This window comes from Spea bombifrons, chromosome 2, assembly GCF_027358695.1.
Source record: "Spea bombifrons isolate aSpeBom1 chromosome 2, aSpeBom1.2.pri, whole genome shotgun sequence".
Classification (NCBI taxonomy): domain Eukaryota; kingdom Metazoa; phylum Chordata; class Amphibia; order Anura; family Pelobatidae; genus Spea; species Spea bombifrons.
The window spans coordinates 140334817-140359506 of record NC_071088.1 but is presented as its reverse complement, the minus strand read 5'-3'; the positions used below and the strand labels follow the sequence as shown (position 1 = coordinate 140359506).

Below are 24690 nucleotides of genomic sequence, written 5' to 3'. Positions count from 1 at the left end.
CTGGAACAGAGACGCACCGGGGGCAGCTGGAACAGAGACTCACCGGGGCAGCTGGAACAGAGACTCACCGGGGGCAGCTGGAACAGAGACTCACCGGGGGGCAGTCTAGTGGCGTGGCTGGCGCTGATCTTTCCTGCGTTCGGTTGGTAGAAGCATTTCTTTGGCACCGCTGGCACTGAGACCCGCTTGGTGTGGCCCGGCTGGCCCTCCGGACTCCCCCCCCCCCCGTGATGCGTGATCTCTGGTTCTGTGGATAAAGTTCCAAGAATCCCCCTTCTGGAGATTATGAGGCTGCGGAGTTTGGGGAGTAATGGGGGGAGGGCGCTGTGCGGCTGGACCCTCCTCTGCCAGGTAGGAGCTCTGTGTATATATATATATATATATATATATATGTATACTGTATGCACACGCAAACGCACATACATACACACATACATACAGACACACATACATATACACACACATACATACACTCACTTACATTCACATACACTCACTCAAATACATACAGACACTATACAGCCAAAAGTTTTGGGACACCTGACCGTTACACCAGCAGCAGCAGGGGCTTTGATGACATCACATTATAAATACACAGACATTAATATGAAGTCACCCCCCCCCCTTTGCAGATATCATGGCTTCTGCTCTTCTGTGAAGGATTTTGGGGCATTTCTGTGGGATTTTCTCCCCGTTCACCCAGTAGAGCGTTTGTGAGGTCAGGGGCTGATGTTGGGCGAGGCGCTCGGCTCCCAATCTCCGTTCCGGTTCATCCCGTTGGAGTGCGATGGTTTGAGGTCGGGGGTCTGTGCGGCCGGCCAAGTTCTTCCTCCCCAAACTTATCCCAAGCTGTGTTTACGGAGCTCGCTTTGTGCGCCGGGCGCTATCACGCCGGGATAGAAAAGGGTTTCCCCCAAACCGTTCCTACAAAGCTATCCGTACAGAACCCGACCCCAGCGACCCCCAACGGGATGCCCTGGAACGGAGATTGTGTTTATATATATATTTCCTGGTTTTAAGTGGTTGGATAAAATATTTGTAATTCTAATTTCATCCTTTTCCACTAAATATGCAATTATTGGCTAAAACTAAAAACTACATCTAATTTTGTACAATAAGAAAGTTAAAGAGCCAGCATTGCCCCTTATGAAACCCCCAGAAACCCCCCCCTTATGTGGACCCGATCCTTTACAAAATAAATGATCTCTGAATTAAAAAAATATTAAAAAAATATTTATTTGAACTATTGGATAGTTTTTATTCAGAATTGCTTTAAATTTTCTTAAAATTCGAAATAAAAATAAGAAAAAATGTAAATAAATATGGTTTCCTACGTCCATTAACTTTACATTTTATTTTTGGGTAGAAAATGTGCCCTTTTAATGAACAAAATCTTTGTCTCATTCAGCTTTTTGCATCTCATGCTGGATTTTCGACCCAACCCCTGCTCAGATCCTCCATCACCTTCTTAAATCCTCCCGACCTGCTGACCGCCGGACAGTTCCTGCAGGTTCACTACAACTGTGAAGGAATTCAGGTGGTGAACATAGAGGTCTTAGCGTCGTCTTCCACAAGGTCCTTGGTGCCCATTTTTAAGAAGAGTTGGGTTTGCAGGCCGGGCTCTGCGGGGGAGGAACGGCTGATAAGGCTTGACCTGCCAGATCGGGTGGTCTACAGAGAGGACTATTTCATGCGACACCCAATAAATGTCATTGATGCTCTCCTGAGAGGGTGGATCTCAGAGTATCCCAGTGATACCAGCTCAGCCGACTGGGACTCATACAGAGAGGCGGCTGTGAGAACTTTCCACTTCCTGCGTCCTGTGCCCCTCTACAGCCGTCCGCAGAAGGACCACTGGAGGACTCTACGTTGGGATCAAGAGCTGATATGGAGGCTGAGAAAAGACGAGATCCCTCAGTGTAAGGCTGAGCAAGGTGAGGCCAAATGGGTCCTTGATGGTCATATTTTGGGGGGTGTATACCCTGGGTGCCACTCATCAGAGGGTGCCACGCTGGCGCACAGAGGTCTCAAGTCCTTCAGAAATTCCTTCTCTCCCAATGTCTCTCCACCTTCTCCACCGCCTGCATCTCCATTTCTTCTGTTGCCTCTTCTTCCTTCGTCCTCTTCTCCCTGGTTTCAGCTCCATTGACCAGGCCTCCCGGAGTACTTGCTCAAAATGTTGGAGCCTCCGAGCACACCACGTGGACAGCCTCTCCCCCGTTCCTCCAATCAGAGGAGAGGTGTGGAGGCTTCACCCTTTGGATGAAGTGCTCTTTGTGGCTTTGTCAATGGAGCTGAAACCAGGGAGAAGCAGATGAAGATAGATTAAAGAAGAAGAAGCAAGAGAAAAAGTGGAGATGCAGGAAAGAAAACGAGGACGCCGAAGTGGTCAGCGGAGAAGGAAGGGTGACATTGAGAGTGCGAGAAAGAGTGAGAGCAAGTGAATGAGAGTGAGAGAGTAAGAGTGAGTGAGTAAACAAGTGAATGAGAGTGTGTGAGAGAGTAAGTGGGAGTGTAAGTAAGAGTGCGTGTAAGCGTGGATGTTTTGACTTATCTGTAATGAAGGGCGAAGTGTTACCCCTAAGCCCCTTTTTCTTTCTCGGTAGAAGTTGCCCCTCTCCTGAGCTTCCTTTATGCCTGCACCGGTGAGAGCTTTGGCGTGATACGGTCACTTGATCCATACGCAGACCATCTGTTGGAAAGACAAAGGCAGAGATCCGTCTTCTCACCTCGGTGAGTGACTCCAGACATTAATGACTGTAAAATAAACACCACGTTCAAACATGGGGGAGGGGGGGTTACCGTACGGGGACGTGCCGGAAAAACACACAATGGAGAGAACGCAATACACGTCATGTGATGAGGGGAGGGCTGGCACCTTCTGGACCGGGTGGGGGGGTAGTGAATCGTGATGTTTCTGCCATTTTGTTGATGATATTAACTGTTCAACCATTGACTGGCGCCAGCCATTTTGTTTTTGATGCAGTATTTCCATTAACGTATGTCGGCCATTTTGTTTTTGATTTCAGCTGCATAATCCTTGACATGTCAGCCATTTTCTACTTAATGCCAATAATATTGATGTGTCGGCCATTTTGTTGTTGACACTAACTGTATCATGCATGGTGTCCGCCATTTTGTTTTCTTCTCACACCATTCTCCGTTTCTCGCAGATGTACCTTTTCCACGTGGCTGTACCTCGTGGACTGGTGTCCTGTGAGGTTTTGTGGTGTCCTCTACCACTTGGACCACAATAATGAATACATTTCCCCTTCTGTGTTATTAACCGATAAAGGTAACGTATCTGGGGCTGCGAACGGCCCTTAGTAACTACTCCTAGTAACCAGATTTCAGGGGTAACCAACCTGATATATATCACCTGAACTCCCCATCGCCATACTGGGAACTCGCAGGGGTTTTACCCCAATCTCAGGGTGAAGGGGCAGATTCTTAGGGTCACACAGTCTGGAGCTGCCTCTTTCCCATTTCTATAGAATCTTCAGGAAGGGCTATTAAAGGGTTAATATTTCAAGTGCTCATTAAGGAAGTCCCCAGGCGCGCCCATCTCACTTTGGACCAATAGGAAAGCCAGGACATGGTGGGGTCTCTTTTATTTGCTGTCAGCCAATAGAAAGCTATATAAAAGCTGCAGGCCCCTCCCCCCGCACTGTATAAGGAGAGGCTCATTATTACATTATAATCGGGGGGGGGTTAAAGAGTTTCAAATATGGTTTCTGGACCCCAAATGTCATTAAATTAGAACTTTTTATGTTGTTTTGGGTACAATGTACTGCGGCAAAAAGCGCGTGAAACACATCTACAACATAATAATAATAACAATAATAATTCCTATTTTTTTTACTATTATGTTTGTATTATTAGTATTATTATTCTTATTATTAATGTTGTTTTGTTATGATTATTATTAATATTATTATTGTTGTTTTTGTTCTAATTATTATTATTATTACTATTAATAATATTATTGTGTTTGTATTATCAGTATTATTATTGTCATTATTATTAATATTATTATTGTTATTATTCATATTATTATGTTTGAATTATTATTACCATTACTACTATTATTATTATTGTTGTTATAGTTATTATTTGTATTGTTATTATTATCAGTATTATTATATATTGTTATATTTGTATTATTATTATTATTATTATATTTGTATTATTATTAATATTATTATTATTAATATTGTTATATTTGTATTATTATTATCAGTATTATTATTGTCATTATTATTAATATTATTATTGTTATTATTATTATTAATATTAATATTGTTATATTTGTATTATTAATGTTATTAATATTATTATGATCATTATTATTATCATTATTATTGTTATTATTATTGTTATAATTATTATTATTAACGTTATTATTATTATATTTGTATTATTATTATTATTATTAATATTATTATTATCATTATTATTATTATTGTTGTATTTGTATTAAAATTAATATTATTATTATTAGCATTATTATTATTATTATCATGAATACCTGCAGTAATAACGGGAGTACTGATGGATTTATTTAGTAATGACGTACGATGCCCGTTTGCTCCGTCCCCCCTCCCCCCGCAGGGTATTTGCACGTTCAGGTGAACCTGGTATCGGGTGACGCTCACGCATTCCTGAGTCCGGCTCCGGTTCCGCTGCACGTTTGGTGTCAGGTCCAGCTGGTGCTCGACGGTCACACGGTAAGCGGGATAAAAATGGCCCAATCAGCAGAAACATTTCACTGGTTGCTATGGCAACAAGGCTGGCTCTGAGTACTGGGATTTTCTAAAGGTTTGGGGTTGATGAATTGAATCAGGCGACCCGATCCCGATCTCCCGTGGAAAATTATCCTTCTTTATTTCACTTTAGGGTTTTTTACATTCTAGGCCATTTCCTGGGACGTATAATCAGCGGGTTCATCAAAACCCCCAAAACGGCAAAAAAAACGTACAGCGTTAAGAAGCCTTGACAAGGAAAGGGTTAAAAGCTCCTGCTCCCCCCAATGTGTTTAAACATACGTGTAGATTGAACAACGCCTCAAATGAGCAACATGCACAACATGCGCAGCCAAGGCCATTTAAGCAATAAATCCAAACCGAATATTAGAAAAATGAGTCAAATCTGTCATTTCCGCAGGGAAACCTCACCGTGGTATGTGGCGACGCCGTCAGCAAGATGCTTCACAGGTAATCAAGGTGGCTGCGAGGCGCGCATGTGCCTGTTTAATGGGCTCACATTTTATACGGGTCCTACAAAAATAACACCCCTCTCTCCTCCTGATATATTGTATCATAACCTCTCTCTCCCCTCTCTCCTCCTGATACATTGTATCATACACCTCTCTCCCCTCTCTCCTCCTGATACATTGTATCATACACCTCTCTCCCCCTCTCTCCTCCTGATACATTGTATCATACACCTCTCTCCCCCTCTCTCCTCCTGATACATTGTATCATACACCTCTCTCTCCCCTCTCTCCTCCTGATACATTGTATCATACACCTCTCTCTCCTCCTGATACATTGTATCATACACCTCTCTCTCCCCTCTCTCCTCCTGATACATTGTATCATACACCTCTCTCTCCCCTCTCTCCTCCTGATACATTGTATCATACACCTCTCTCCCCTCTCTCCTCCTGATGCATTGTATCATAACCTCTCTCTCCCCTCTCTCCTCCTGATACATTGTATCATACACCTCTCTCTCCTCTCTCCTCCTGATACATTGTATCATACACCTCTCTCCCCCTCTCTCCTCCTGATGCATTGTATCATACACCTCTCTCTCCTCCTGATACATTGTATCATACACCTCTCTCCCCTCTCTCCTCCTGATACATTGTATCATACACCTCTCTCTCCCCTCTCTCCTCCTGATACATTGTATCATACACCTCTCTCCCCTCTCTCCTCCTGATGCATTGTATCATACACCTCTCTCCCCTCTCTCCTCCTGATACATTGTATCATACACCTCTCTTTCCCCTCTCTCCTCCTGATATATTGTATCATAACCTCTCTCTCCCCTCTCTCCTCCTGATACATTGTATCATACACCTCTCTCCCCTCTCTCCTCCTGATACATTGTATCATACACCTCTCTCTCCCCTCTCTCCTCCCGATACATTGTATCATACACCTCTCTCTCCTCTCTCCTCCTGATACATTGTATCATACACCTCTCTCTCCCCTCTCTCCTCCTGATACATTGTATCATACACCTCTCTCTCCTCTCTCCTCCTGATACATTGTATCATACACCTCTCTCTCCCCTCTCTCCTCCTGATACATTGTATCATACACCTCTCTCCCCCTCTCTCCTCCTGATACATTGTATCATACACCTCTCCCCCTCTCTCCTCCTGATACATTGTATCATACACCTCTCTCTCCCCTCTCTCCTCCTGATACATTGTATCATACACCTCTCTCCCCTCTCTCCTCCTGATGCATTGTATCATACACCTCTCTCCCCTCTCTCCTCCTGATACATTGTATCATACACCTCTCTCCCCCTCTCTCCTCCTGATACATTGTATCATACACCTCTCCCCCTCTCTCCTCCTGATACATTGTATCATACACCTCTCTTTCCCCTCTCTCCTCCTGATATATTGTATCATAACCTCTCTCTCCCCTCTCTCCTCCTGATATATTGTATCATAACCTCTCTCTCCCCTCTCTCCTCCTGATACATTGTATCATACACCTCTCTCTCTCTCCTCCTGATACATTGTATCATACACCTCTCTCTCCCCTCTCTCCTCCTGATACATTGTATCATACACCTCTCTCCCCTCTCTCCTCCTGATGCATTGTATCATACACCTCTCTCCCCTCTCTCCTCCTGATACATTGTATCATACACCTCTCTCCCCCTCTCTCCTCCTGATACATTGTATCATACACCTCTCTCTCCTCCTGATACATTGTATCATACACCTCTCTCCCCTCTCTCCTCCTGATACATTGTATCATACACCTCTCTTTCCCCTCTCTCCTCCTGATATATTGTATCATAACCTCTCTCTCCCCTCTCTCCTCCTGATACATTGTATCATACACCTCTCTCCCCTCTCTCCTCCTGATACATTGTATCATACACCTCTCTTTCCCCTCTCTCCTCCTGATATATTGTATCATAACCTCTCTCTCCCCTCTCTCCTCCTGAAACATTGTATCATACACCTCTCTCCCCTCTCTCCTCCTGATACATTGTATCATACACCTCTCTCTCCTCTCTCCTCCCAATACATTGTATCATACACCTCTCTCTCCCCTCTCTCCTCCTGATACATTGTATCATACACCTCTCTCTCTTCTCTCCTCCCAATACATTGTATCATACACCTCTCTCTCCCCTCTCTCCTCCTGATACATTGTATCATAACCTCTCTCTCCCCTCTCTCCTCCTGATACATTGTATCATACACCTCTCTCTCCCCTCTCTCCTCCCGATACATTGTATCATACACCTCTCTCCCCCTCTCTCCCCCTGATACATTGTATCATACACCTCTCTCCCCTCTCTCCTCCTGATACATTGTATCATACACCTCTCTCTCCTCTCTCCTCCCAATACATTGTATCATACACCTCTCTCTCCCCTCTCTCCTCCTGATACATTGTATCATACACCTCTCTCTCCTCTCTCCTCCCAATACATTGTATCATACACCTCTCTCTCCCCTCTCTCCTCCTGATACATTGTATCATACACCTCTCTCTCCTCTCTCCTCCTGATACATTGTATCATACACCTCTCTCTCCCCTCTCTCCTCCTGATACATTGTATCATACACCTCTCTCCCCCTCTCTCCTCCTGATACATTGTATCATACACCTCTCCCCCTCTCTCCTCCTGATACATTGTATCATACACCTCTCTCCCCTCTCTCCTCCTGATACATTGTATCATACACCTCTCTCCTCTCTCCTCCTGATACATTGTATCATACACCTCTCTCTCCCCTCTCTCCTCCTGATACATTGTATCATACACCTCTCCCCCTCTCTCCTCCTGATACATTGTATCATACACCTCTCTCTCCCCTCTCCCCTCCCGATACATTGTATCATACACCTCTCTCTCCCCTCTCCCCTCCTGATACATTGTATCATACACCTCTCTCTCCCCTCTCTCCTCCTGATACATTGTATCATACACCTCTTTCCCCCTCTCTCCTCCTGATACATTGTATCATACACCTCTCTCTCCCCTCTCCCCTCCCGATACATTGTATCATACACCTCTCTCCCCTCTCCCCTCCTGATACATTGTATCATACACCTCTCTCTCCCCTCTCCCCTCCCGATACATTGTATCATACACCTCTCTCTCCTCCTGATACATTGTATCATACACCTCTCTCTCCCCTCTCTCCTCCTGATACATTGTATCATACACCTCTCCCCCCTCTCTCCTTTTGGTCTGTTGTGATATCACTTATAGTCCATTACTAACCATGATCCACCCCCCCCCACCCGTCCAGCACAAACTCCTACGCTATTCTCCTTTGGGCCACTTTGGTTTCTGTTGAGTAGAAACTGTGTGTGCAGAGGGTCTCTCTGCGGCTCCACCCGTTGGCTCGTATGTGGCCACCTTGGACCTCCTTGGACCTCCTCGCTGTCTGAATGCCGCTCCTTTCGCTCCGGCTTCTAACGTCTCGCTCTCTCACACTCAGGTTCCCCGAGCACGTGTTACTCGATGACACTCGCGGCGTGTTCATTCTGGGAGGATCTCAGTATGTCCTTGGGATGAGTGGATTCTTCGGACCAACTGTTTACCACAGGGATAGAATTACACCTGTCTTCAAGGTAAGGCACAGGAGCTGCTCTGAGGCTAATACCGTAAAGCAGAACCCCAAAAAGTCCAGTTTGGTCAACAGTCTAAATTTCTTTATTATAAAATTCTTTAAATTTCTTTATTATAATAATTGGAGGAGGAAGTTCGGAGAGTTTATTCCGCTCTCATCCTTCGTTACTTCTTTCTTTGCTTTTCTCTTTCTTTGCTTTTCTCTTTATTTCAGTTCTCAGCCTCAATTGTTTTTTTACTTTTTATTTCTCTACCTTTTTTCTTTCTTTATTATTCTACCTTCTTTCTTCTTTTACTTAATTATCTACCTTTCTTTCTTTATTTACCCTTTCTTTCCACTCTACCTTCTTCAGTTTCACCTGTCCTCTACCTTCACCTTCTGTTGTTCTTTATAAGGGTTTTAAATGTAACATCTGTCTTTGTTTAATTCTTTTTTTCTTTCTTCTTTCACTTTTCCCCCTTTTTTCCTCATGTTTTTTTTTCATTTTTCTCTTTCTTTTTTTTTATTTCATTGTTTTTCTTTCTTTCTTTCTTTCTTTCTTTCTTTCTTTTGTTTCACCTTTTTCTCTACCTTCATCTTCACTTATAAGGTTGTTTTTAAATGTAATGCCTGTATTTATTTGTCTCTCTCTCTCTCTCTCTCTCTCTCTCTCTCTCTCTCTCTCTGCTCTAAGGGTCGTCCACCCAAGTTGATGGAAGACTTAGAGTTCTCCCAGTGGCACCTCACGTGCCAATCTTTCCAAAAGGAGTGCGTGGCGAGATATCGGAGGCATCGCTCACTAACAGCCCCTGAACTAACCGCAGGTATCTGAAAAACACAGCAACCCAGACCCTGCCGGCAGATCGGCCCCATCCGGCCCCCGTCTACTCGCCCGTTTCTCCTGCTGTAAAGACTCAAACGTTAATCGTTGGCCTCGTCTTAGATTCAGGAGCCGCATTCGTAATACCCCAAGATGTAATACCGGACCCCCTAAAGAAACACTAAAGGGCAGGATAGGCTGTACGGCCCCCTGCAGGGGGCAGTGTCTGTCACTGCGGGGGTTTTTGGGGTACATTAGGTTATGGCACCGGGGGTCATTTCTAGGCAGACTTTCCCGTTCTGTTGTGACGGAGATCTGACCACTTTACCCCTTACAAAAAAAACCCTAAAACAAGATGAAAATCAATGCCTTCCCAGAAGCGTTCGCTTTGCAGTTTGTGTTCATTTTCTCCTCTTTATAAAAATAACCTTTAAAGTTTTTACCGTTTCTTGTGGTTTTTCTCCCCAGACAGCTGCAGCGATGTTTATCGTGAATATGCGGCTCGTTACCACGCGGTATCTTCAGGCCCCCAGTGCACGAAATCGGAGGAGCCTCCCCGGCCCCGGAGAGCCGCCGTCGCCCGGCTCCTGAGGAAGAGGGGGGAGCAGAAGGGTGAGTGCTGAGCCCCTAAACAACAGAGCAGAGAACAGGTTTATAGCGCACAGACACCTAGACTCTGCCGGCCGATCGGCCCCATCCGGCCCCCGTCTAGTCGCCCGTTTCTCCTGCTGTAACGACTCAAACCTTAATCAGTTGTTGGTCTCGTCTTAGATTCAGGAGCCGTATGTCTATCCCATGCATGTTTAATACCCTCGCTGTATTACCCTCTACCACTTCTGCTGGGAGGCCTTGCCACTTATCTACCACCCTCTCAGTAAAGTAAAAACGAAAAGAAACTCTGCAGGGCTAACAATCTCCGCATATAAATGGCCGCGTGAGATGTACTGCGCTGGGAAGCAAAGGGTTCTTTTTCAATCCTCCTTTAGGAGCGAAGCTCTCCGGGTATTACGTGTCGCTCCTGGCGCTCGTCGTGTCAGATAAACCTCCGCCTCGCTTTATCTCTAAGAAGAGATTAATAACGCGCAGCATTACAGAAGAACAGCCGGGCAGGAGAATGCATCAGTTCCATACCTTCCATCTGTCCCTATCAAGTTTGGTCAGTCCCTCTTTGAGCCACAAACATCTGATGCCCCCCTCTCCTACCCATTGCCCTTCTTTACTCCCCCGATGCCCCTTTTTTCTAAGAGCTTAGTTTTCTTTACTGAGTATGAGGATATCACAATGATCTACTGCATAAAAGTCACTATTACATACGTCTCAAGTGTCCCTGTTTAGTTTAACCAGTCCCTCTCTCAATCATCTGTGCCCCTCTTTTCCTCCTCTGATGACTCTTTTTCCTCCTCTGATGCCCCTCTCTCCTCTTCTGATGCCCCTCCCTCCTCCCCCGATGCCCCTCTTTTCTAGGAGGTCAGAATGTTTGCTGGGTATGAGGGGATCGCAGGGTTCTACAGCCCTAAAAGCCCCGATAATGTGTATAGAAACAGCAGGGAACAGCTTTATAAATTAACAGAGTACAACGGGGGCCACATATCAAGGAAGACGCGCATTAACTGGGGCCGATTCACGTCCCAGGAGCCAATAAACACGTGACCGCTGGCGCCCTCTTGTGTCGAAAAAGAAAACTTTTTGAGAAAGTGCAAAAATTGGTCAAGAATGCTTGAAAACAGGTGTGGGCAGGATAATCCATGTTCCTCCTTCCGGGTGCAGACTATTATTATGAATCCTTCATTTATTTTTATTTTTTTATGTATATTGTCCTATTCCACCGGATCTTAAACAATCGTTTCTTTAACCCCGTGCAGGTCCGGCGTCCTTGGACACTGGGGGTCTCGGGAAGTCTCTGTACACATTATACATGAAGAAAGTCCTCTCCCCCGAGGGTCTCTCGCGTATACGAGGCTCCATGCCCATGCTGTTACAGGCGGGGTGTTTGGGATATCACCCCGCTCTCTACCTGGCCTCCGTGCTGCATGAGACCGGCTTCGGCGTCAGGAGAGACCAGGCCAAGGTAACAACAGAGCAACAATAAGCCGAAAAGAAGATAAATCAGATAATATTTGGCTCTTATACACCGGGGGGGCAACGGGCCGCTGCGGCCGGTAATCAGTTTCTGGAGAAGTTCAGCTCCAGATACAAAAGGGAAGCAGGAGATACCCGATGAGACTCCCTGACTATTAGCTGGCCCGGGGCCCAGTAACATTGTAGGGAAGGCCATGGCTACCAAACCTAGGACCTCTCAAAGTTTTGCCCAGAGCCTCCGGCTAAGGCGATGCTTCTTGGGTTCTCCAGGTCACCTCGTTCTCTCTTGGTCGTCGGGGGGGCGTTTGGGTACTCCCACTCCCCGCCCCCCATCACACACTCCCATACAGATTTAAGGTATCTAGGACTAGCCCCGCCCTAATGGATGACCAGCTCTGCCACTCACTAAGCCACTCCTCCCGAGCCGGGAAGTTCCCAAGTATGGTGGCCACCCAAACCCACCAATGATGGTCCTCATGGAAAAAGATTTCCAAATATCGGGCATGGCCGATACCTCCAACCAACATGGACCAAGGAGAGTCCGCTTGGCTCTGGAGCGTAGGACGAGCCTCGGGCTTCATAAACAGATTACCCGAATCTTGTGATCTTTACAGGCTCTGAAATTAAAGCTCATCGCAGCTCAGAAGGATGAACGCCTCTCCCTGATGTCTCTGGGGCACAAGCACCACAAGGGAGCGGACAACTACCCGGTGGATTACGACCTCTCCTACGCCTATTATTCCAACGTGGCTCGGCAGACAATGGCCGACCGAGTCCAACCGGACAAGAACCAGGTACAGCATCTCCATTCCTTAATCTGCCTCTCAAGCAGCTTGAGGTGGACATCACGATAACACCCACAGAGCGTGACTAAAATCAGGGTGATAGACACTGAGGCGGTTATTCTCCTAAATCTGTCTTGGTAACCCATACACATATCCGAAAGATCATTGCTTGGTCTTCCAGGCCTTCGTGGAGTATATACGCCTCACTGACGAGGACCTCCTGAAGCACCAGACCAAGGAGGACGACGACCTGTTCATGTGGTTAAAGTTCCAAGCCAAACAAGGCGTGGCGTCAGCCCAGGTACTGATGGTTTGGAGGATAAGATCTTAGAAACATAGAATTCTCCTGCAAATCGGCCCCATCCGGCCCCCGTCTAGTCGCCCGTTTCTCCTGCTGCAAAGACTCAAACCTTAATCAGTCGTTGGTCTCGTCTTAGATTCAGGGGCCGTATGTCTATCCCATGCATGTTTAATCCCCTCACTGTATTACCCTCTACCACCTCTGCTGGGAGGCCGCGTTCCATATGGGTGTATAATGGGATGGGATTGGGGACGTTACATGTAACAGCAGGTGTGGAGGGCGCTGTTAACATAAATTTCCATCTTTGTGTTCAGCAAGCGGTGGGCCGGATGCTGTTCTGGGGGCAGCAGGGGATCTCCTCCAACCTCGAGGCCGCGGTCAAATTCTACGAGCGGGGGGCTTTGCAGCAGAAAGACCCGGTCCTCATGTACGATTATGGAGTGGTGTTACTGAGGGTGAGTGAGTGCTGTTTACCAATTATTGGGTCTGGTGGCGGGATAATTCTCTTTTTACTGTTTTTATTATTTAATATTGAAAGTCAATTTCAGCGAAATACCCCCGCACGTCATATCTGCCGGGCTTCACGTTAGTGAATCGCTCACATAGAACTTTTTTTTTATATTTAGGGACAAGGAGTACGGCAGAATATACCAAAAGCCCTGGAGTTTCTAATGAAAGCGGCGGACCTGGTAAGGGTTTTCCTACAAAAGTCCACGTAATGACCCATGTAACGTGTCAGCCGCCTCTCTGTTACACGGCAAGCTCATATATGTAGATAAGTAGATCGTAGACTATGTTCTGGGGTCTGTAGCAGGTCTTCTATTAAAGGTTGAAATCCTCAGCCGACAGCGCAGGTAAGTTTGGAAGCACGTTCTACCCCTGGATGGGGCATCAGCTGTGTTCCAGATCTTTCTATCGCCGATCATGATGTCTTTTGTTAGGATTTCGTTCCGGCGATTAACAGTCTGGGCTGGTATTACGAGCAGTACGTCAAGGACTACAAGAAGGCTGTTGAGTATTGGGAGAGAGCAGACCAGCTCGGAAACCCCGAAGCCCCCTTTAATCTTGGGATCCTGCACTATCACGGACTCTATCCAGGAAAAGCCAAAAATAACGTGAGTTCTCCGACCGTCCCTGGGAGTAAATCGATGAGCAAAGACCTCTGTCCCCAAGGACAGCATTGAAGTCATCCAGGGGAGGGCTGGCAGCCTAAGGCCTGGGGGGCAAGTCACGTGAAGTGGCTCCGCCCCCTCGCACTCCTCTTTCACCCCTCACGCTGCTCCCATCACTATGCGGCCATCAGACTGCTGGAAAACTGATCTAAACGGCCGCTGGGTGCTGATGCCACCGGCCGGAGCTACTTTAATCCTTTTTTTTATTTATTTAATATGCCGGATCGGCTTGCCATATTAAAAATAAATAAATAAAGTATTAAAGTAGCGCCGGCCGGCAGCATCAGCACCCAGCGGCCGTTTAGATTCGATTTCCAACAATCTGATGGCCGCATAGTTTAAAGGAAGGTCACGTTGATCATTATGGCTTTTGCAGCAGCTCATTGACATTGAGCACTCCTTTTGTTGCCGGTTGCCGGATATTTTGTATCCAGATACGGGCTGTTGGTAGCTGAGAGACGTTGGTCTCATCTGCATTACTCTCCTTCTAATGTCTGTTACTTTCAGTGTCCACCAAACCACATTCGCCAGCACCGGTTTGGGGCATTTTATGGGAATTTGGATGGTTTTAGTGCAGCGACTTTGTGAATGTGCCGAGGACTAAGCTTCATGCGTGGTTTCTTCTCAGACTGCCGCCTACATGTATTATTTCAAGTCAGCGACTCGCGGACACATTGACGCTGCGGTCCACCTGTGCGCTTTCTGGATGTACGGGATCCCGGGGGTGGTAATAAGACAGCCCCACGATGCCGTGGTGTAAGTGACCGTATAGTATGACGGATAATCTATCTTTTATTTAGTGAAACCATTTGGGGAATAGTTTGCAGAATAAAAATTATCAGGAAAGAAGGGATCCCAATATGTCCAGCTTTAGCGAGAGAAGAGATGGGAGAGAGAGACGTGGGAGAGAAGAGAGAGAGAGGGGATGGGAGAGACATTTAAATACAGAAAGGGTTAAAGGACGGGAGGGAAGTTGGAGAAAAGAGACTGGAATCTAACATTAGGGGGTCAGAGGCTGAGATGGAATAGAAAGAAGTTTTACTTTACTGAGTGGGTGGTAGATAAGTGTTACAGCCTCCCAGCAGAAGTGGTAGAGGCAAATAAAGTAATGGAATGTATTATTTTCTGCTGTTTCTCAGGTGGACAAAATGGGTTTCGGAGCAGAACGGGTATTTGGGAGCAGTGGTGCGAAGAGCCCTGGATGCGTACCTGGAGCAGTCCTGGTAAGATGCGGCTCCCTATAATCCTGCAGGTGAAAACTGGTTGGTGATGCAATGAAACCCCAGGGCTTTTAGTGCAAATTAATAATAAAGTGTCCAGCATGCGCAGCCTCATACCGAAGGGTTTCTGAAGATCTAGAAAATTATGGCAGAAAAGCCAGACCTGTGATTGTTAATTTTTCCATTTATGACATCCCCGACTCCCACTGAGACGCCTTGATGCGCATTGATAGACCTGCATTTTAATACAGGGCCACTAGGGGGCAGCTCCGGGGTTTACTGCATCAAACCATTAAACGGATGAGATGAATTTTGCCCTCTTCCCCCAGGCCAAGCGCTCTCCTCCATTATATCCAGGCAGCGGAGGCTGGGTTTGAGATCGCTCAGTTCAATGCAGCTTATGTATGTGAGCAAGACCCGGTGAGTCTGACTCTTTACATCGCTCCCCTTCTAGTCTGGTTTCCTCTCTTACCTTTTCTTACCCCCCCTGTCTGTTATTACCCCAGATGAAACATTCTCCTCCTTATCGCCCTTGCACCCCCTGTGGCTCCTATATGAGGCAGGCTGGTTAATAATTTATGCCATCAGTCACAGAAAGGCCAGTTATTACACCCCTGCAGTTGGACATGGGGGCCACAGGACCCCGACACATTCATTTATCCCCAATTCCAATATATTCAAAGTCAGAGATAAGCGGTTCTCTTTCCGATAGGGGTCCTAGAGACCTCCAATGTTATACTCGGTGAGGGTTTTTTGTGTGGGCCTTTATTTAAGTAAATGTCAGCTCGGGTACTCAGGGCCACTGCATGTGATTTGGGTTCCTGTTCTCCCTTTTGTGTCTTTTAACGGCCGTATCTCGTCTCTCTTTGCAGGTTGGGCTAGTGAGCCGACACGTCCAGACTGACTGCGCGTGGAAATATTACAACCTCTCAACCCACAGCGAGCGGCCGCCATCCTATGGTGAGCGCAGCAGGAACAGGAAGGGGTTAATGTTGTAGTAGTACGTGGTGTAGGGTGTTGTGACATGTTGTAGTAGTATGTGGTGTAGGGTGTTGTGACATGTTGTAGTAGGACGTGGTGTAGAGTGTTGTGACATGTTGTAGTAGTACGTGGTGTAGGATGTTGTGACATGTTGTAGTAGTACGTGGTGTAGAGTGTTGTGACATGTTGTAGTAGTACGTGGTGTAGGGTGTCGTGACATGTTGTAGTAGTATGTGGTGTAGGGTGTTGTGACATGTTGTAGTAGTACATGGTGTAGAGTGTTGTGACATGGTGTAGTAGTACGTGGTGTAGGGTGTCGTGACATGTTGTAGTAGTATGTGGTGTAGGGTGTTGTGACATGTTGTAGTAGTATGTGGTGTAGGGTGTTGTGACATGTAGTACGTGGTGTAGGGTGTTGTGACGTGTTGTAGTAGTATGAGGTGTAGGGTGTTGTGACATGTTGTAGTACGTGGTGTAGGGTGTTGTGACATGTTGTAGTAGTACGTGGTGTAGGATGTTGTGACATGTTGTAGTAGTACGTGGTGTAGAGTGTTGTGACATGTTGTAGTAGTACTTGGTGTAGGATGTTGTGACATGCTGTAGTAGTACGTGGTGTAGGGTGTCGTGACATGTTGTAGTAGTATGTGGTGTAGGGTGTTGTGACATGTTGTAGTAGTATGTGGTGTAGGGTGTTGTGACATGTAGTACGTGGTGTAGGGTGTTGTGACGTGTTGTAGTAGTATGAGGTGTAGGGTGTGTTGACATGTTGTAGTACGTGGTGTAGGGTGTTGTGACATGTTGTAGTAGTACGTGGTGTAGGGTGTTGTGACATGTTGTAGTAGTACATGGTGTAGGGTGCCGTGACATGTTGTAGTGGTATGTGGTGTAGGGTGTTGTGACATATTGTAGTAGTATGTGGTGTAGAGTGTTGTGACATGTTGTAGTAGTACGTGGTGTAGGGTGTTGTGACATGTTGTAGTAGTACGAGGTGTATGGTGTTGTGATATGTTGTAGTAGTACGTGGTGTAGGGTGTTGTTACATGTTGTAGTAGTACGTGGTGTAGAGTGTTGTGACATGTTGTAGTAGTACATGGTGTAGGGTGTCGTGACATGTTGTAGTAGTACGTGGTGTAGGGTGTTGTGACATGGTGTAGTAGTACGTGGTGTAGGGTGCTGTGACATGTTGTAGTAGTATGTGGTGTAGGGTGTTGTGACATGTTGTAGTAGTATGTGGTTAAGGTGTTGTGACATGTAGTACGTGGTGTAGGGTGTTGTGACGTGTTGTAGTAGTATGTGGTTAAGGTGTTGTGACATGTAGTACGTGGTGTAGGGTGTTGTGACGTGTTGTAGTAGTATGAGGTGTAGGGTGTTGTGACATGTTGTAGTAAGTGGTGTAGGGTGTTGTGACATGTTGTAGTAGTACGTGGTGTAGGATGTTGTGACATGTTGTAGTAGTACATGGTGTAGGGTGTTGTGACATGTTGTAGTAGTACGTGGTGTAGGGTGTTGTGACATGTTGTAGTAGTACGTGGTGTAGGGTGTTGTGACATGCTGTAGTAGTACGTGGTGTAGAGTGTTGTGACATGTTGTAGTAGTACGAGGTGTATGGTGTTGTGATATGTTGTAGTAGTACTTGGTGTAGGGTGTTGTGACATGTTGTAGTAGTACGTGGTGTAGAGTGTTGTGTCATGTTGTAGTAGTATGTGGTGTAGAGTGTTGTGACATGGTGTAGTAGTACGTGGTGTAGGATGTTGTGACATGTTGTAGTAGTACGTGGTGTAGGGTGTTGTAACGTGTTGTAGTAGTACGTGGTGTAGGGTGTTGTGACATGTTGTAGTACGTGGTGTAGGATGTTGTGACATGTTGTAGTAGGACGTGGTGTAGAGTGTTGTGACATGTTGTAGTAGTACGTGGTGTAGGGTGTTGTGACATGTTGTAGTAGTATGAGGTGTAGGGTGTTGTGACATGTTTTAGTAGTACGTGGTGTAGGGTGTCGTGACATGTTGTAGTAGAATGTGGTGTAGGATTTTGTGACATGTTGTAGTAGTACGTGGTGTAGGGTGTTGTGACATGTTGTAGTAGTACGTGGTGTAGAGTGTTGTGACATGTTGAAGTAGTATGTGGTGTAGAGTGTTGTGACATGTTGTAGTAGTACGTGGTGTAGGGTGTTGTGACATGTTGTAGTAGTACGTGGTGTAGGGTGTTGCGATATGTAGTAGTACGTGGTGTAGGGTGTTGTGACATGGTGTAGTAGTACATGGTGTAGGATGTTGTGACATGTTGTAGTAGAATGTGGTGTAGGATTTTGTGACATGTTGTAGTAGTACGTGGTGTAGGGTGTTGTGATATGGTGTAGTAGTACGTGGTGTAGGGTGTCGTGACATGTTGTAGTAGTATGTGGTGTAGGGTGTTGTGACATGTTGTAGTAGTATGTGGTGTAAGGTGTTGTGACATGTAGTACGTGGTGTAGGGTGTCGTGACATGTTGTAGTAGTATGTGGTGTAGGGTGTTGTGACATGTTGTAGTAGTATGAGGTGTAGGGTGTTGTGACATGTTGTAGTACGTGGTGTAGGGTGTTGTGATATGTTGTAGTAGTACGTGGTGTAGGGTGTTGTGACATGTTGTAGTAGTACGTGGTGTAGGGTGTTGCGATATGTAGTAGTACGTGGTGTAGGGTGTTGTGACATGGTGTAGTAGTACATGGTGTAGGATGTTGTGACATGTTGTAGTAGAATGTGGTGTAGGATTTTGTGACATGTTGTAGTAGTACGTGGTGTAGGGTGTTGTGATATGTAGTAGTATGAGGTGTAGGGTGTTGTGACATGTTGTAGTACGTGGTGTAGGATGTTGTGACATGTTGTAGTAGTACGTGGTGTAAGGTGTAGTGACATGTTGTAGTAGTATGAGGTGTAGGGTGTTGTGACATGTTGTAGTACGTGGTGTAGGATGTTGTGACATGTTGTAGTAGTACGTGGTGTAGGGTGTTGTGACATGTTGTAGTAGTACGTGGTGTAGGGTGTTGTGACATGTTGTAGTAGTATGTGGTGTAGAGTGTTGTGACATGTTGTAGTAGTATGAGGTGTAGGGTGTTGTGACATGTTTTAGTAGTACGTGGTGTAGGGTGTCGTGACATGTTGTAGTAGAATGTGGTGTAGGATTTTGTGACATGTTGTAGTAGTACGTGGTGTAGGGTGTTGTGACATGTTGTAGTAGTACGTGGTGTAGAGTGTTGTGACATGTTGAAGTAGTATGTGGTGTAGAGTGTTGTGACATGTTGTAGTAGTACGTGGTGTAGGGTGTTGTGACATGTTGTAGTAGTACGTGGTGTAGGGTGTTGCGATATGTAGTAGTATGTGGTGTAGGGTGTTGTGACATGGTGTAGTAGTACATGGTGTAGGATGTTGTGACATGTTGTAGTAGAATGTGGTGTAGGATTTTGTGACATGTTGTAGTAGTACGTGGTGTAGGGTGTTGTGACATGTTGTAGTTGTACGTGGTGTAGAGTGTTGTGACATGTTGTAGTAGTATGTGGTGTAGAGTGTTGTGACATGTTGTAGTAGTACGTGGTGTAGGGTGTTGTGACATGTTGTAGTAGTACGTGGTGTAGAGTGTTGTGACATGTTTTAGTAGTACGTGGTGTAGGGTGTCGTGACATGTTGTAGTAGTATGTGGTGTAGGGTGTTGTGACATGTTGTAGTAGTATGAGGTGTAGGGTGTTGTGACATGTTGTAGTAGTATGTGGTGTAGAGTGTTGTGACATGTTGTAGTAGTACGTGGTGTAGGGTGTTGTGACATGTTGTAGTAGTATGAGGTGTAGGGTGTTGTGACTTGTTGTAGTAGTACGTGGTGTAGGGTGTTGTGACATGTTGTAGTAGTATGTGGTGTAGGGTGTTGTGATATGTTGTAGTAGTATGAGGTGTAGGGTGTTGTGACATGTTGTAGTAGTATGAGGTGTAGGGTGTGGTGACATTTTGTAGTAGTACGTGGTGTAGGGTGTTGTGACATGTTGTAGTAGTATGAGGTGTAGGGTGTTGTGACATGTTGTAGTTGTATGAGGTGTAGGGTGTTGTGACATGTTTTAGTAGTACGTGGTGTAGGGTGTCGTGACATGTTGTAGTACGTGGTGTAGGGTGTTGTGACATGTTGTAGTAGTATGAGGTGTAGGGTGTTGTGACATGTTGTAGTAGTATGAGGTGTAGGGTGTTGTGACATGTTGTAGTAGTACGTGGTGTAGGGTGTTGTGACATGTTGTAGTAGTATGAGGTGTAGGGTGTTGTGACATGTTGTAGTTGTATGAGGTGTAGGGTGTTGTGACATGTTTTAGTAGTACGTGGTGTAGGGTGTCGTGACATGTTGTAGTACGTGGTGTAGGGTGTTGTGACATGTTGTAGTAGTATGAGGTGTAGGGTGTTGTGACATGTTGTAGTAGTATGAGGTGTAGGGTGTTGTGACATGGTGTAGTAGTACATGGTGTAGGATGTTGTGACATGTTGTAGTAGAATGTGGTGTTGGATTTTGTGACATGTTGTAGTAGTATGTGGTGTAGAGTGTTGTGACATGTTGTAGTAGTACGTGGTGTAGGGTGTTGTGACATGTTGTAGTAGTACGTGGTGTAGAGTGTTGTGACATGTTTTAGTAGTACGTGGTGTAGGGTGTCGTGACATGTTGTAGTAGTATGTGGTGTAGGGTGTTGTGACATGTTGTAGTAGTATGAGGTGTAGGGTGTTGTGACATGTTGTAGTAGTATGTGGTGTAGAGTGTTGTGACATGTTGTAGTAGTACGTGGTGTAGGGTGTTGTGACATGTTGTAGTAGTATGAGGTGTAGGGTGTTGTGACTTGTTGTAGTAGTACGTGGTGTAGGGTGTTGTGACATGTTGTAGTAGTATGTGGTGTAGGGTGTTGTGATATGTTGTAGTAGTATGAGGTGTAGGGTGTTGTGACATGTTGTAGTAGTATGAGGTGTAGGGTGTGGTGACATTTTGTAGTAGTACGTGGTGTAGGGTGTTGTGACATGTTGTAGTAGTATGAGGTGTAGGGTGTTGTGACATGTTGTAGTTGTATGAGGTGTAGGGTGTTGTGACATGTTTTAGTAGTACGTGGTGTAGGGTGTCGTGACATGTTGTAGTACGTGGTGTAGGGTGTTGTGACATGTTGTAGTAGTATGAGGTGTAGGGTGTTGTGACATGTTGTAGTAGTATGAGGTGTAGGGTGTTGTGACATGTTGTAGTAGTACGTGGTGTAGGGTGTTGTGACATGTTGTAGTAGTATGAGGTGTAGGGTGTTGTGACATGTTGTAGTTGTATGAGGTGTAGGGTGTTGTGACATGTTTTAGTAGTACGTGGTGTAGGGTGTCGTGACATGTTGTAGTACGTGGTGTAGGGTGTTGTGACATGTTGTAGTAGTATGAGGTGTAGGGTGTTGTGACATGTTGTAGTAGTATGAGGTGTAGGGTGTTGTGACATGTTGTAGTAGTACGTGGTGTAGGGTGTTGTGACATGTTGTAGTAGTATGAGGTGTAGGGTGTTGTGTTATGTTATAACACAAAAGAATCCAACCACACTTTCCACAAGTAGCATAATGTTATAACTATTGTGGTATATATAAGGATCTCATCCATAAAACAGGGAAACTCCTCTAAAATTGTATACCTTGTATGAAAAGAGTTCTACACAAGCCCTTATATTAAAATATATTATTGTATTATACAAAAAAATGAATAAAAACAGAGGTTTCTAGGAAACTAATCAGAGCATATGGAGGAGCTATGGATGCATATGCATAAAGTGTCTCAGGTGCATGTAAACAATAAATGAATCATAAAGTGCTAAGTCATTCAAATACGCCATTTCGGTTCTCCAGCGACCCCTTGAGAATGGAGAACCGAAACGGCGTAGGGGAAGTGGAGGATAATATGGGTAAGCATTATAATACTCTTAGGATGTCTTTTTGACCATTTGGATTATTTATATATTTACTATAAACGCTATAAGTCCTTTACATGTTTACAAAATCAATAGCTGCACTCCATAGTGAGTAATATGTAATTATACTTGAATGACTTAGCACTTTATGATTCATTTATTGTTTACATGCACTTGAGACACTTTATGTATATATATAACCATAGCTCCTCAGTATGCTCTGATTAGTTTCCTAGAAACCTCTGTTGTCTAAATTATGAAATAATGTTTTTATTCATTTTTTTGGATAATAAAATAATATATTTTAATATAAGGGCTTGTGTAGTATGTGGTGTAGGGTGTTGTGACATGCTGTAGTAGTACGTGGTGTAGGGTGTTGTGACATGTTGTAGTAGTATGTGATGTAGGGTGTTGTGATATGTTGTAGTAGTATGAGGTGTAGGGTGTTGTGATATGTTGTAGTAGTATGTGATGTAGGGTGTTGTGACATGTTGTAGTAGTACGTGGTGTAGGGTGTTGTGACATGTTGTAGTACATGGTGTAGGGTGTTGTGATATGTTGTAGTACGTGATGTAGGGTGTTGTGTTGACCTCTCGTTGTTTCCCTGCAGCTCAGATTAAGATGGGGGATCTGTTCTATGCTCCTCGTGGCCGGAAGAGACGAGACGTGGCAGCCGCAGTCAGGATGTATAAGGAAGCTGCGCTGCAGGAAGACCCACAGGTGCCGGAACACTAAACCTGCGCGCCAGTTACACGACTCCGCTGGGATCCCATCACTCACCTTCTCATTGTCTCTGATCTTAGGGTCTCTACAGTCTGGGCCTCCTGGTGGAGGAAGGAGTCTCTCTGCCTCTCTCCACCCTCCATGACCTCGGCTTCAACAGCTCCGTCAGTAACTACACGCTTGTGATTGAGCTTTACAGAAGGTGAGAAATGTCACCCTTACGGGGTGTCCTCCCGACCCATGGCCCCTGAGAGACCCTCCTTAACCCCACCACTGCTTTCATACAGGGGCCATGTGTCACTGATTAGTTTAGCCAGTCCCTCTATGCTCCCCAAATCCCTGTGCCCACCTTTCATGCCTGATGCCCATTTATCTTCCTCTGTGCCCCTCTCCCCTCCCCTGATGCCCCTGGTTTTATGTCTGATTAACCCCGTGGGTTGTGTTGGACAGATGCAGAGACCACGAGGAGGAGGATTCGTATGTGCCCTGCAGCCTGGCTCTGCTCAGCACCCACCTGCAGTATGTCTGGACCTTCCACGGCTTCCTGCTCAAGGTAACCGACCACGCCGCGGGGTCTGGGGTCCGTGTGCGTGGTTCCTGGCAGAGCTTTATACACGGCTTCTCAGTACATGGGGGAGCGAAGATAAGGGGACACGGGGGACCTGATGCATGCGGACCCGGTGGCTTCGGTTCGGTTCCGCTGCTCTGTGGGCCGCTCACACTATTTAGTATTTTCTGAAGTGAATTACTATGTAAGCTGTAGCTTCTCCCATTCCTGCCACATCCATGGCCCCATCCTCTGCCCACCCAGCGTCGTGGCACTGTTCCCCTTGCATCTTGTGGTATATGGGGGGGGGGTCCAATAATTTTTGGTGTGAGAGGTGTTTGGGAGTTAGGCCTGGTCTTGTCTGCGTCTGACCCTGGCATCATCCCACCTTTCACTATGCCCTGCCATGACCCCCGCCTTACCTGGCTATGACCCTGACGTGGACCTGGTATTATATCACTATGACCCTGTCATGACCTCAGCATTACCTCACCATGACCCAGTCATGACCTCAGCATTACCTCACCATGACCCTACCATGACCTTGGCATTACTTCACCATGACCTTGCAGTATACCTCATCGTGACCCTGCCATGACCTTGCAGTATACCTCATCGTGACCCTGCTATGACCTTCCTGTATACCCCATCGTGACCCTGCCATTACCCCACGTGATCCTGTGCCAGTGTGTTGTTGTTTTAATGAATGCCCCGCTCTCTGTATTGCAGTGCTCCAGCGCCGCCGCCATCGTCATTGTTTCCGCTCTCAGTCTGATGACAATATTGGGGAGGTTACAGAGCGGGGCCCTGAACCTGTATCAGTCTGTATGATGATCGGACCTGGGGACATGGCGCCGCCGCACGGCAGAGGGAAGATCTCCGCAAAGCGTTAAAACTGCGTCAGCGCCGAAGTGTGTTTACTGAGCCAGACCTCCAATAATGCCACCGGGCAGCGCAGGAAGGGGGTGTGGCTATGGAGTGACCACGCCCACCTTATGTGCTAAAGTGCCTTTACTGTGACCCCTTCCTTTATGTTGATGGGGGATGGGGTTTTTATACCAAAATGTACCCCCCGAGTATCAGAAACTGCCCGACCTCATGGAAGCCGTGACCCTTTGCTGAGTTTCAGGGGCAAATTACTTTCCTCGCTGCTTTAAGTCTGTCATAGCAGCAATCTGTCTTAATAGTCTCTACCCAGAATCCTTTTTTCTTCTGTGGTTTAACCCTTAAGAGCTGGTGATCAGTTCTGGGGATGTTGAGTTTTTGGACAATTCCCTCAGCATTAAACTGAATATCTAGGAGAAGACCTTCCAAGA

General features: G+C 45.9%; 1 protein-coding gene across 1 annotated transcript; it reads left to right on the top strand.

Moving 5' to 3' along the window:
* Positions 1 to 260: 260 nt before the first annotated feature.
* LOC128475427 (protein sel-1 homolog 3-like) lies at positions 261 to 24635 on the top strand. Its single transcript, XM_053457926.1, has 23 exons — positions 261 to 351; positions 1409 to 1934; positions 2607 to 2733; positions 3174 to 3295; positions 4612 to 4727; positions 5164 to 5213; positions 8714 to 8846; positions 9519 to 9648; positions 10113 to 10256; positions 11507 to 11712; positions 12338 to 12517; positions 12690 to 12809; positions 13124 to 13264; positions 13436 to 13498; positions 13751 to 13924; positions 14610 to 14737; positions 15121 to 15204; positions 15531 to 15621; positions 16074 to 16161; positions 22715 to 22824; positions 22908 to 23029; positions 23278 to 23380; positions 24104 to 24635. Exons 1-23 carry the CDS (start codon positions 286 to 288, stop codon positions 24203 to 24205), a joined length of 3126 nt encoding a protein of 1041 aa, XP_053313901.1. The 5' UTR covers positions 261 to 285; the 3' UTR covers positions 24206 to 24635.
* The last annotated feature ends 55 nt before the right edge of the window (positions 24636 to 24690 follow it).

Bases quoted from the DNA above. Each gene is read 5' to 3' on its own strand.
- LOC128475427 (XM_053457926.1), top strand. From the start codon at position 286: ATGAGGCTGCGGAGTTTGGGGAGTAATGGGGGGAGGGCGCTGTGCGGC. The intron at 15,205-15,530 runs GTAAGATGCGGC...CTCTTCCCCCAG, and splicing joins GCGTACCTGGAGCAGTCCTG to GCCAAGCGCTCTCCTCCATT. The intron at 16,162-22,714 runs GTGAGCGCAGCA...GTTTCCCTGCAG, and splicing joins CGAGCGGCCGCCATCCTATG to CTCAGATTAAGATGGGGGAT.